Genomic DNA, 12,871 nt, shown 5'->3' with positions numbered 1-12,871 from the left:
TGCTCCTATATACAGCAGTCAGGAAACAAGCATCACCATGACAAGGAATCCACCCAGCAGACTCAGAAGCTTCTGGTACTGTTTCACAGCTCCTCTTGCTAACAGTCCTATTCATGCTAGTCAAAGAGTGCTGGATGTATTGAAAAAGAGCCTTTATCAGTCAAAGAAAATTACACCGGACCTGGCAAAACTTTTTTTCATCTAAATGAGCACTGTAAGAAGATCAGCTGATATTACAGTCTAATGCACTAAAAAGCAAAGTCTGGCAACACAAGGCTCCAAAGTTTATTTCATTAAACATCATACAGTGTTAAGTACAGAGAAAAGCAAAAAGTAGCTATACTGTGTTCTAGAAATCCTACTTAAAAGTTAAAACCCAGAGACCTGCACTACAGTTTAATGACATGAGGTTGTTTCTCTTTAACTACTATAGTTATACCCACCTGTTACATTCACTGCTGGCCCAGTCTCGTACTGTGGAACTCCAGAGTTCTGTCTCACACCAAACAGTATACCAGATGTAGTATCTGGTGCAGCTGGTGGAGAATCCATAATATAATCCTAATAAGATATTTTCAAGAGGGAAAAGAAATTTGAGGTTTAACATTTTTTTACTTGCAGGCTTTAAAAGGGTGTATTTTAAAAACATATATGATTGCTTAAAAGTACTTTTAAGTACTTAGCTGTAAATCAAGTTAATTACAACCTCCCCAAAATAATTTCTTTTGACATTTTAGTAAGTTTGCAACTGTCATCAGCGGTTGTTAATTCATTCATAGCTGTGGACTAGCATAATAAAAACAACTATAAGACCTGGGAAAGTCCATTTTATGAGATGTTACTAAACTTGTTTGACTTGCTAATTTAATTTTGTTCAAGAGTGGTGATTTTTCAAATTATACTTGTATTGTTTTTCAGAAAAGTAATACTTTCTTCCTTCAACCTAAACTTAGGCATTTGCCTGTTACTCTTGCATAGCATCTAGCTGTATTTTAAAAGATCAGAAAACAACTCAAAAGCAGCACAAACTTTCAGCAAGAAGAAGCTTCTCAAAGCAACATGATACTAAATCTAATTCTACTAAGTGGTCAAGCTTTAACAAAAGTAAAGATGTATCTCTAACATGTTGACCTGGCATTGCCACTCATTCATGATATCACTAAAGGTTTTTTTCCTTTATGTAATTTCATACAGACTTCTGGAAATAATATAATCAAATCTTTTCAAAGCTCAGCTAACCTAGAATTTTGTTCATGTTTCTCAGCACCTTGTTTTGAGCACCTCAAAAGTACAGGTATGGTCTTACTCGTCCGTTTAAAAGGTTTGTCCTTTAGTACTACATATAACCTAAAAAATGAAATAGTTGGCATTTCTTGACTCCAACACTGAAAACTGTTAAAACTAAACGTCTTCACTGATCACGCAATAGGTAACACTTGGAGGGAAAAGAAACATGACAGTTCATTTTCTACAGATATTCAAGGTTGGGTACAAGATAGGGGAAACACTTTACAAGTCTCATTAATACTTCTCTCATCTTCAATCCTAACACAATCTGAAACATGAAATATTTTCAGCAATAGCTAGCAGAAGTTACAAAAAACCTCATAAACCAGGTTTAATTTCAACATTAAGGTATGAATGGCAAAATACTGGCACAACCTTTCTACTCTGAAACACTTCAGCGGTACTGTGGATCAAAAAACACGACAGAAGTAGCTCCATTTTCCTAATTAAAAAAAATTTAAAAAATCTCCTAATACGTGTACACAGACTTTTTCATCAATATATCCATGAGACAAAGGCCAATATATGTTTTGCTGTAAAGCTCAATCTCACAAAACACTTTCCACTCACAGTTGTGCTACTTACTTGAAAACATCCCTTTGGAAGTTAGCACAATTAACTACCACCACACTGACTAAAGTCGATGGGAAGAAGTCTGAAGTACTGCAAAAATACACATTCAGGTATGATAATCTACTTTAGGACTCCTAAGTACCAGAAAAGATTTGAACAAAAAGGAAGACACCTCTCCCCATCGTTCCTTTTTGTTGTACATCTCTTAAATGAAGATCCTGCAGGACCTTAATGATAACGAAGAGTCATTCTTCCTTCTGGTGAGTGATCTAATCCAATCTAATCAAATTAAACATAAAGCTTCAAGAGTAGTCGTGGAAATTGTTACTAAACTTCTCTGTTCTATTTGTTATATGAGAAATAGCTAAGTGAGCTGCAGTTAGAACAGAGCAGCTGTCTCTGTGGCCACAATGGTTTCAGACCAGTGGGTGAAATTGCAAGCAAAACAGCTTAGCCTGAAAGCCCCACTTCAAGACTGACTAGTGCTCAGATGATAAGCCTGTTGTAAACTTCTAGTGTAGAGGACTATACACACCACCTGTATTTGAAATACGAACAATACAATAGTTACACACAAAATCTGCTTCTCTTACTACTCAGTGGTTTGTTTGTTTTTATGTGCTGCTAACACTTTACCTTTCTTTGAAATAGCAACTTGGGTGTTTTGATGGCCTAGGTACATCTCCCTAGTACATACTAACCCACTGGGCAAAAAAAGTAAAAGCACACATCTTGGAAATTCAAAGTCTCAACATTTTCTAAATGTTCTTTGCTCATTACAATTATTCTTTTTGTGTAATTTGGCTCAGTCATTTTACATATAGAAAATCCCAGTATCTTCCCATACTTTAGAAAACAAAAATTTAAAAAAAAAAAAAAAATCATAGCACCTCCTTTATCATGTGAATGAAAAAAAAAACCCATCAACGTATATAGCTACTCTCACATGCAGAAAGGCAAAACCCAACACCTCTATAAGTTAAGTTCCTATGGCTCAAGTAAAGAAAACTGATCCGCCAGCACTCCTAGTTTTCCAAGTGACCAGTGAAAATAACAGGTTCATACCGTGCATCTTGGATTTCCGAACTGTGGAAAACAACATACTAATGGGTAACTAAATTGACACAGAGAAACTACAATGCATAGTATCAGGCCTTTCCTCTCCCAAAATGAACTAGGAACAATTGGAACCTGAAGCATGCTCAGACTGAGGTAAGCACCTTTGAAAGGGGAAAGGTATGGACAGAATTGGATGGGGCTTACGGGAAAGCTTTGCCACGAACAAGTTTTTCTGAAAGAGAAGGATAGCCCTATGCTACCATATACCACAGCAGTAGCTCTGACTGAATTCGAGTTGCTGTAAACAGTATGACTGAAGCTAAATTCAACTCAGAATTTCTGGAACTGCATTAACATAGCGCAGTAACCAGAACACAAAAACGAGACTTCCACAGAAACTCAGTGAATCGAATCTTGTGATTGGAAAGGACTATTTCAATGACAAAACTGAAAAACCAAATACTGACATAAATTAAGTTACAGACCTACATGTTATGAAACTGAGGGAATATGTGTTTCAACTCTGTAATCAAAAGCAATCAGTTCCCACAGAAAAGGCTTCGTGACATCCAGAGATTAAAAATATTGCACCATAGTAAGAATGCAAAGGCACTCTGAATGATGTTCAGCTAAGGATTCCTGCCGAAGTATCTAGTCATACCCTCACAGTTGTCTTCACATCACAGTATTTTAATATCAAAGCTAAGTTCCATCATTTGGAAGCTGAAGATCTAAATGTCAAACTTTTCCCAGAAAAACTTATTTGAAGGCCTCACCACTTGGGAAGAATCAAGGAAGGCCTGACACTTAGGAAGAATCAAGTTGGGAAGAAACAGAAAATGGGTGAAAAAACGTGTCACAGAAAGCCCAAGGCAGAAAACCATCAAACAAAACAGCTATCACATGCGAAATCAAGACTAGCAAAAGGGAAAAACAAAACAAAACCACAAAAATCTTGAATGAAGACAATTCAAAGCAAGGACATGAATCAAAATACAGGTAATATACATATGACACTTAAGAGTAGCAAATGACAACGTGGCAGGAGTGATATTAAAAAATCATGGAATTTTGCCAAAAATGCTCAACTATAGTACCTTTCTAAAAATAAAAGCCACACATTTCAAAAAAGCCTCTTTCCCCATAAAAAGTGTAACAATCAAGTGGCAGGAATAATTCAAAAACAAAAGAGCAAATTATTCTAGATAAGGCTGAAATAGGAAATACAATTCTAAATCTAGGAAAGTTGAAGAGACAGGAGACTGAATTTCAGCATGTCTTAAGCAAGGAAAAAAACTCAGGAAAGTCTTCCTAAAGGTACCCCAAAGTTTCTTAACATCCAAAGAATAGGATGTTACATTCAGGATAACTTAAGAGCTCATGAAAGCCACAGGCAGAATGTCAACACTGTAAAGAAACCATATAAACGTATGATAACTTCAACAGTGGAAATCTTAAAAATATATATGTACTGGATATCCCAGAAAAAGATGAATTACTCTAAGGCATGTCAGTCTAACTTGGAATAGACAGAACTGACTAGTACGTTAAAGGTTAAAGATCCTCTTTGTGTACCTGGAAAGTGATACTTCGGGCTGCAACTTCTTCAAACGAGTTGTCCTAGGTTGCAATGTAAGATGTGCCTAAAAGTATTCTATTACCATCTTCATGAGCTGTTGAAACCAGGTGGGGCAGTGTTTTCCTTGCCTCCAGACTATCTTCTGCTAAGGGGCCCATCCATGCCTTGTCCCACGACTCATAGAGAACTCCTTCCAGGAGCTATCTGTTTAACGGGCAATCAAGAACCCACCGCATGACTCCTAGAATGACATCAGCCCACTGTGAGATGCTCCGCCCAGGGGGAGGAGCCAAGTGCTCCCACCCAGATATAATCTGGGGTTCAGAAAGCACAAGGAACCCTTACCCACTGGATTTCCAGAGGACAAGAGCTGCCAGGCCTTTCTACAGGATCACTGCTTCAGCAAGACCACTTCATCTGGACTGCTACCACCATCCTAACTAACAGTCAGGTTCTGTTCTGACTCTGTCAGTGGTTTTTGGTTTTTTTTGTACTATTGCCTTTACTTTATTTTTCCTATTAAATTGTATTTCTGACTTGAAGTCTCTATCTGGTTTGCTTTCAAACCATTATACGAGTGTTTTTCTGCTCTGCCTGGGAAGAACACCACCTGCCGATTTTGTCTAAGTAAGAGTACAAAACTTAGTCTCATCAATGACATTCCTGTTGAAAGTGATCTTGATGAACGAGAAAGAACTCTCACAAAAAGAAAGCCTGTGTGCATAGCATCTTCAAAGCAAATCACCATCGAAGAGTTACACCCCACCTACCTTTTGGAGAAATTCAGCTTTCCGAGCTCTGTTTACTCTAAGGTTTTCTAATAAAAACAATGTAGAGGCTGCTAGCAGCTTTATGTATTAGAAAAAAGATGTGAGCATGTACGTGCGAGGGAAGTACAGGAAGAGGCTTTCCTTTGCAGTAAAGATTCTGCAGGACATCCTAGCACTCCTTTGAAAGATTTAATAAAGCGTGCTATGTTATAAGTAAACATTTATTGAATTCTCAGATGTGAACTACCTATATACATCACATGAAGTAGCCGATGTTTCTATATTCATCTGTCCCGCTCTATAAAGATAGATTTAAGAGTACTCCAGAGACAACCTAGACAGCCTGCTGATATCTGGACTTTTGGTGGAATAACTCTTTTGGCCTTCTTCGATACAGTGACAGACTGATTTAGCTCCCTCACTTCACTAGATATGTCCACAATTTCTCTCTGCAACCTATCAATCAACTGCTGAAGACTCAAAATTGGAAAGTATTAGTTTTTTCCTAATGAATTTGCCAGAGATGCAGCTACCTGGCTGATAGGCAATGACTATATTGCATTGTTTTTCTTAAAATATAGCTCCCCCACGGGCAATTATTTCGCCCCAAAATCTTAAGAACACCACCTAATTATCATGTTTTAATGCCCTTATTAACTATACTTATACAGACCGATTGCCCTGTTCAGCAAATGCAGAATACATTAGGATGCATGATTTTTATTTATACCAAAAGACAGACAGCTGGGACAACTGCAGGTGCATATATTTCCATGGATGCTTAGAGATGGTGCCTACTGACAGACTTCATTTTAACCTGACAGTAATAATTAATGTAACAAGCACACTGTCTAAACAGTTTCAGCTTATACTATTGTCAATAGAAGTATCACATCACAGTTGAATTTTAATCTTCATTCCTTCTCACAAGTGTTCAACAGTTAGGGCAATAAAAGCAGCATCTGCCTTGACTCCCTTTTTGAGCTTCTTTGGCAAACCAGGAAGACCTATGGTGCATGACCTATGTGTATAATTCCCCGTGGCTTTTCAAACAAAACCCTTATGTTGCCAGATTGTTTCATCTACTGACCCTGCAGCTTCCAGTTGGTTAAGGCCTCCATACTACTGTTTCACTACTACTGCCATGTGAACCAAAAAGCAAAAACATCCAAGGAACTACCACTACAGCATTCTCTGAAGAAGCACAGATCCCAAGAGAGGCACTGTGAAAATCAACTGGGAAAACCACAAAGTTACTTTAAACACCAAATGCAAGCTATTAAAAATGAAATTAACTTATCAATATGGAAGATCCATCTCTGAGTAAAAAAATCTGCAAAGTTCAGATAAAGAGAACTTCCACCATTTCTCCACACAACATAAAAAAATAACCTAAGCAGTACTGATTTATCTTACGCCTAAGATTTGAATTTAATGTAATTCCACTGTTACTAAAGCTACCACCTTTGAGTCATGCAAATCAGTATTTTCACACATATATTTTAATTCACCATTGCAAGGTTATGGTTCTAGAATCTTTACAGTTTATATAATACTAGTCTATAACCTAGTTCAGGTCTTCAAATTACTAGACTGAGTCTGTATGTTCCTCAATTCATTCAAAAGTAATTGTACCCAAGTATTTTACAGTTAAAGGAATAAAAATTTACCTCATTGACTGTTACAGGCTGTGCTGTTACAGTAGTCATTGGCCTGGATACAGGTTGAGCCACTACAGGAACCGTGATATTTCTTGACACTTGCTGTGTTGTCACTGGACTGGTTACATGCCTGCCAACAGGCTGTGATATTCCAGAACTTGACCCAGGTATCTGCTGTGTTGATAAACATCCACCAACTGGTCCCTGCAATGTTTCTGAAGTTCCTGAAACATTCACTGATATAGACAATGGCTGAACTGCTACAGAGCTAGCTGTAGGTCTGGATACAGATTGAAAGGCTGATGAAACAGGCATGGCACTGGGGCTGGAGGCAGGCATCATGTAATGGTGACTGTCAGGCTTGAATGTAGTAACTGTACCTGTTGCAAAGGATTCCAAAGTTATCTTTATATAATTTTGCAGTCAGGTGTTTCATAAGTGTTGTGGATTTTTTTGTTTTTAATTACCATATTAGGACAATAAAGTACCTCTACTGGGTGCACCATTCTGTATCCCCCTTCGTGATGAGCTGAGGTTGACTCTGTTCAATATATCTGTCAAAAGTTACATTTAGCTTAATTATAGTTAAATTAATAGTTTAATCAAGTTTCAAATTAAAAGTAGCATTCATATTCCCTAATTAAGCCAATTAGGATTTGACTTATAAATTAGAACATTTCTAAAATACCTGGCAAAACAGAATGTCATTTCTACAAGTTAAGATATACTCTTTTACTGCCCTTCGGTTAGTTCACCTAAGAAACTCAGATTTTATTTTCCTGGAAATAAATTAACACACAAATAAGAGTGCAAACAAAAAAGAACATTTAATAAATATTTCATTTTGGCAATTATAATGCATTTATTCACTTCCATTTCTCATATACGTAAGTTCCCCAAATAGTAGAACTGCTGTACACTAAAGGAAGCATTTTGTCTAAAGCAGTAACGACACAATTTGCTTCTGTACCACAGGAAAATGCAGCACTTACAAACTTGTTTTTAAATATCATGATCTCCATATTCATATGTGAAAGGAAAATCAACAGTCCAGCAATCAGAGTTGCATTGGAATTGCACTACAAGAGGACTGATTTTCTTACACATCCTATATGGCAGTCCTAGATTTCTACCAAAATAGAAACATATGGAATTTCTTAGGTTTGATGTTTACTCTCTAACTAATGCCACTAACATTGCCTGACTTTTAAAGTCTTCATCTGGGGTTTCTGATCATTCCAGAACATCACAAAAATATTGATCAAATCAAAATATTTTCCTACAATCAGATTCTCAGTTCTGTCAGTGTTGCTGTCATGTTTCTTGCTCCGACATATAAAAATACACATATGAAATTAGAATGATCCTCCAGTATCTGACCAACAAGGTTTAAAGAACAAGGGTCAAGACAGGGTCAAATTACATTACAATCTCAAACAATAGACCTTACCAGCATCTACACATTGTGTTTAACAACCTTCAGGATGTTTCTGCCAGCAATGGCTTGTTAATGTACACTACTCAAGTTGATAACTCAATCCAATAGCAGCAGAGATAATAAGGTCAAAGTTTTCAACCTGTCGCTTGCATTTAGATCACACTAATAAAAGCCAGCTGCAACCAACAGGACCAAACAGGTTTGCATTTTTTAAGATACTACAAAACTTCATCCTGTAAAAGTACCACTAGTTTTACCTCAACACAACACTAACTACAGGCTTAAGGATTAACTTAATTCGGGATTTAGCTGAACACATACCTTTTTGTGTTTGTTAATAAATCTATACCTTGAATTTTAATTCCAGAGTGAAATGAAACTAAAGCCTTCATCTACCTACAAAAAAGCAACACTATCCTGAAAGTTACATCTCGCAGAGCATCTTGAGCTTCAGTCTCACATGCATACAACTAACATCCTAAAATGCAAAGGCAGATTTTACCATTTTTATTTAAAAAGAACATTTGAGGACGTCAGTGATTTGAAGTTATGAACTAGATCTGCAACTAAAAAACTCAACTGATTCATCATAGGCTCGATGTGCCTTTTTCCCTCCCCCAATGTACTTTTTGCCTTGTTCAGGGTAAACAGCACAAAGGTATAAGAAAGCTAACATGCAGAATAACATTCTAATAAGTAGCAACAACTTACAGGTTTAAATCCTTGTGAGAAAGAAAGCAAGAAAAATGCGCAGTAACTAGAGGAAAAATAAGCAATTGCAGGAAAAGGTAAAGGGAACAAAACATGAACTATTTTTTTACCCCAGTCAAACTAATCCTGCAGTACATCAGAAGTGGCACTTTATTGTACATGACACTGTGCCAGAACATAAAAGTTGGGTTTTTAACTATTTCCTTCAAGTTTCCTACACCAGTCTGTATAAAAACTCACAACTGCATTGTCAGGGAAAAAAAAAAAAAAAAAAAAAAAAATACTACCTTTCAGAAAAATTAAGTGCATGTGAGCCTTCATTTGTCATCTAATTTTTCATCTAATCACACAGGAATTTACTCAGGTAAAAACTAAATAGTGATAAGCAAAGCTGAGTTCACTGTGGATGGCCTATCACCAGTAACAAGCTGAAGCCTGACTTCTGCCAGGTAGTACTACTTACAAGCCAAAGAAGAACTGAGGTCATTCTTCCATAGCTGTTTTTGATAGTGAAGTAGAAGATTACAAAGGGAAAAGTTGAGGAAAAGGAAGGAAAAGAGATAAAGTAAAAAGTTATACGATAAGTGATTTTACTTGTGTCAGGACTGAGTGTGGACAGCAGTGGAATAAAGATGTATAAACTCTAAGTATCTACCTTTGAACCAAAGTTCTTGAAGTTGCTGAATTATATGAAAATTATAGCTTTCAACTGAACTACTTCTTTACAACTAAAAAAAAAATCTTGGGACTATAATGACTCCAACGAAACTTGGCACATTTGTTGTTCCAACATATGCCTAGTGCCTTATTAGTTGTTCTATGCCAATGACCAACAGCAATGCAGAGGTCTCTGGACCTTCCAGAAAACAGCGAAGAGTTTCAGCCTCTCTAAAAATTTCTAACTACAGAAAACTTCTTAAAGTAATCTTAAATTACTCTTCAAATTTTCAAGAGTATCTAGAACTTTTTAGATATTAAAAAAATATTAACCGTTAAGAAGTACTTTCATCTCACCTTGAACATCAGCTTCAGTATTGTTTTAATATTTAAAACTCTTTTCTACCTTAAGCCAGCATAAGTAAGCACTACTTAAGTAAGGTTATGCTTACTATCCCAGTGAGTAACAAAGTAAAATGGAGTTCAGATGCAAGACCAAAGTATTGTGAACAAAAACGACTGAACAACTAACAATAGCTCCAAAGGCCATGCAGAGTGTGATAGAGAGCCTAATTTAACTTTTTGTCTTGAGATTCTTCAGAGCAATCTATACACCTTCAGAAAATGACTGTGGAAATCTTGGATACAAACATAGCTGAGATGAGGCAGACACTGGAAGCAGTAAACCTCACCAGGCCGTCTCGTCTATTCCATAGCTTGCTAAACCTTAGGTCACACCTCTCGACAACTGCTTACAATATGGAGAGCTACACACAGAAGTCAAGATAATTCATTACTAAAATTAGGTAACAAAAATAACATTCTCCTTTACTTACCTGCCAAAGCCCAAGCACAGGAAAAACATGGAATCCTGACACATCTGTTGTCACAACAACCACCTAACCTCACTCCCTGCATTAAGAAAAAACTACAAAACTTGGTGAAGAAAAATACCTCTATTTCACAGGGAATTATTTTTTATTCATAAAAATCTCTTACTTAACAGAGAAGCTTCTACTATTTTCACATTAATCACTTTTCCTGATTGTGCTTTGACTACAGACACTTAAGACAGTTACCTTGGTTTTGTCAGAATGATGTCCACCCATTCAGATTGCTCACCAACACATGAAACATGGGGTGGAGAAAAAGAGGGACTGTAACACGAAGGATTAAATTCATGCACATTCCTTTAGCAGGGAGACACTGTCAAGTATATAACCAAGTATCAACTATATCGAGAACAATTGCATGCATGGCTTCAGCATTGCATATACTGGATTTTTAACTATACTGCTAATGCTAAAAATGTCGTGTCCTTGTTTTGATTTCAGAAACTTAAGGTTAGAGGTAAACAAAGCTGTGTATAATCTGTTTTTTTTTCAGTAGGACAGCAACCTACAGAACAGTTTTAAGATGTAGAATTTATGTCTTACTGTTAAAAATTCTATGTTCCTAAAGAAGGTTTAAAGTTTTACATCTCAAAATATCTGTTTTAAACTACGGAAAACATTATCTTACATGTACTAGCTGTCTTCGAGCTTGTGATTTCCCCAACAAAGATTGGCTCATCATCATCATCATCATCATCCTCCTCCACTTCTTTCACTCTCTTTTGCCAGGGTTCTAGCTCCTCTTCTTCACATTCCATAAATAACTCTGCCATCTTGAGACTAGACAGTAAAAAACAAAACACACATACCAAAACATTCAGTACTTTGATGAAAGAAATGTTTCACTGTTTCACCTGATGATAATTCTCATAAACCAGTTTTCCCCTTGGCTCTATGCAAGTTTTATATTGGATCAGGTTCAACATCTTCAAAGACTGACACCACATCACCTTCCTGATAATTACTTGAATTCTCATATTTGCTATTAAAAATGAGAAAAGGCAAAAGACATCCTCCACATAATTTAAGATACTTTTGTACAATGCACCACAGTAGCTAACAGAGGAAGCTTCTGACACCACAGGGAAAGGTATCTTTCACAAAATACTCCTATTCCAGGTAAGTGATTCAAAAGAAAACGCCCCAAAACCCACACAACACAAACAAACCACCCGCATAAAAAACCTCAAACAAAAACCCCACAACAACAAAATCTCTAAACCATACCCACAACACACTGTACAGTGCTTTCATTAGCAATGAAGACTTAGTAAAAACCTTGCACAGATCTCATCAGACTCAAGTGCTTCATGGTTGGAGACTTGCTCTTGCAATAAGGCAAAAAAGTAACGTATGAAAACAGTAATGATGACATGCAAGTCTTAGAATTAAGCAGATTAACATCAGCACCTCTGTTCTGCCTCCGTTTAAGAGCTCAGGGCAGGACCCCACAAGCTATACCAAACCCAACCTTGGCTGGCACAGCCCCACCGTGCTCCCAACCTGAGCACCCACTGCCTGCCTCCTTGATGGAGCGTGAAGGGGGAAGTGGGAGGGAATAACCGCTCCCTCGGGACCCTCCGGGTCCTGGTTGTTGCCTGTCCCGCCCCAAGCCTCAAACCACAACAACCTCTAATCACAGCTGGGTTCGTTTTTTCAATTAAATGGTTATGGCCAATGATTTTTTCTTCTTTCCTTTCACATAATCTAACGAACTAACAAACTTAAAAATGTTTCTGAAGAATACAGGAAATAAGAAAATTTCATATTTCTTTACACACACTACCAATAATCAACTTTGTAATAAGACCGGTAATTTCATAAAACCCACAGGGTTGTCTTAGCAATAGCCAGGATGAGTATCCCAATACAAGAGTGTTTGCTTCATCTAAGATACAGAGCTTCACAAAATTCTATGGCTCCATTTTCTGGCAAATCGGAGGAGAAACAATACAGTTTTGCACAAGAAACCCAACAATAACTTCAGCCAATACAGGAATTCCTTGAAATTAATGAGCAGTTAAAGTACATGAAATTTAATTCAGCATTGGATGACTTCCACAAAAAGTAAAGAAACTCTGAGCAGCAGTTCCTTCTATGAAGGCCACAATCAACATAAGAATACTTCTAGTCCCTTTCAAAAAAAATATTTCAGGAGTCATATCTATATTAAATATTTGGTCAAGTTTCCTTTTTGGAAGTATAATTATGCAAAATTAGATGACAACTTCCTCCTCCAAATG

At 36.9% G+C, this 12,871-nt stretch overlaps 1 protein-coding gene across 1 annotated transcript; it reads right to left on the bottom strand.

Annotated features, from left to right (window-relative positions):
• Positions 1-443: 443 nt before the first annotated feature.
• On the bottom strand, positions 444-11,402 carry LOC103771049 (zinc finger protein 280C-like; the record flags this gene model as incomplete). The annotated part of the gene is made up of 3 exons (XM_008938335.1): positions 11,257-11,402; positions 6,939-7,309; positions 444-561 (listed from the first exon to the last, which is right to left on the bottom strand). Coding segments are annotated over exons 1-3 (634 nt in total), but the record flags the coding sequence as incomplete, so codon positions are not given.
• Positions 11,403-12,871: the final 1,469 nt, after the last annotated feature.

The sequence above is a fragment of the Merops nubicus genome, unplaced genomic scaffold (assembly GCF_000691845.1).
Source record: "Merops nubicus isolate BGI_N331 unplaced genomic scaffold, ASM69184v1 scaffold13794, whole genome shotgun sequence".
In the NCBI taxonomy this organism is placed as follows: Eukaryota; Metazoa; Chordata; class Aves; order Coraciiformes; family Meropidae; genus Merops; species Merops nubicus.
The sequence above is the reverse complement of the archived record's forward strand: the minus strand, read 5'-3'. Positions and strand labels throughout refer to the sequence as shown.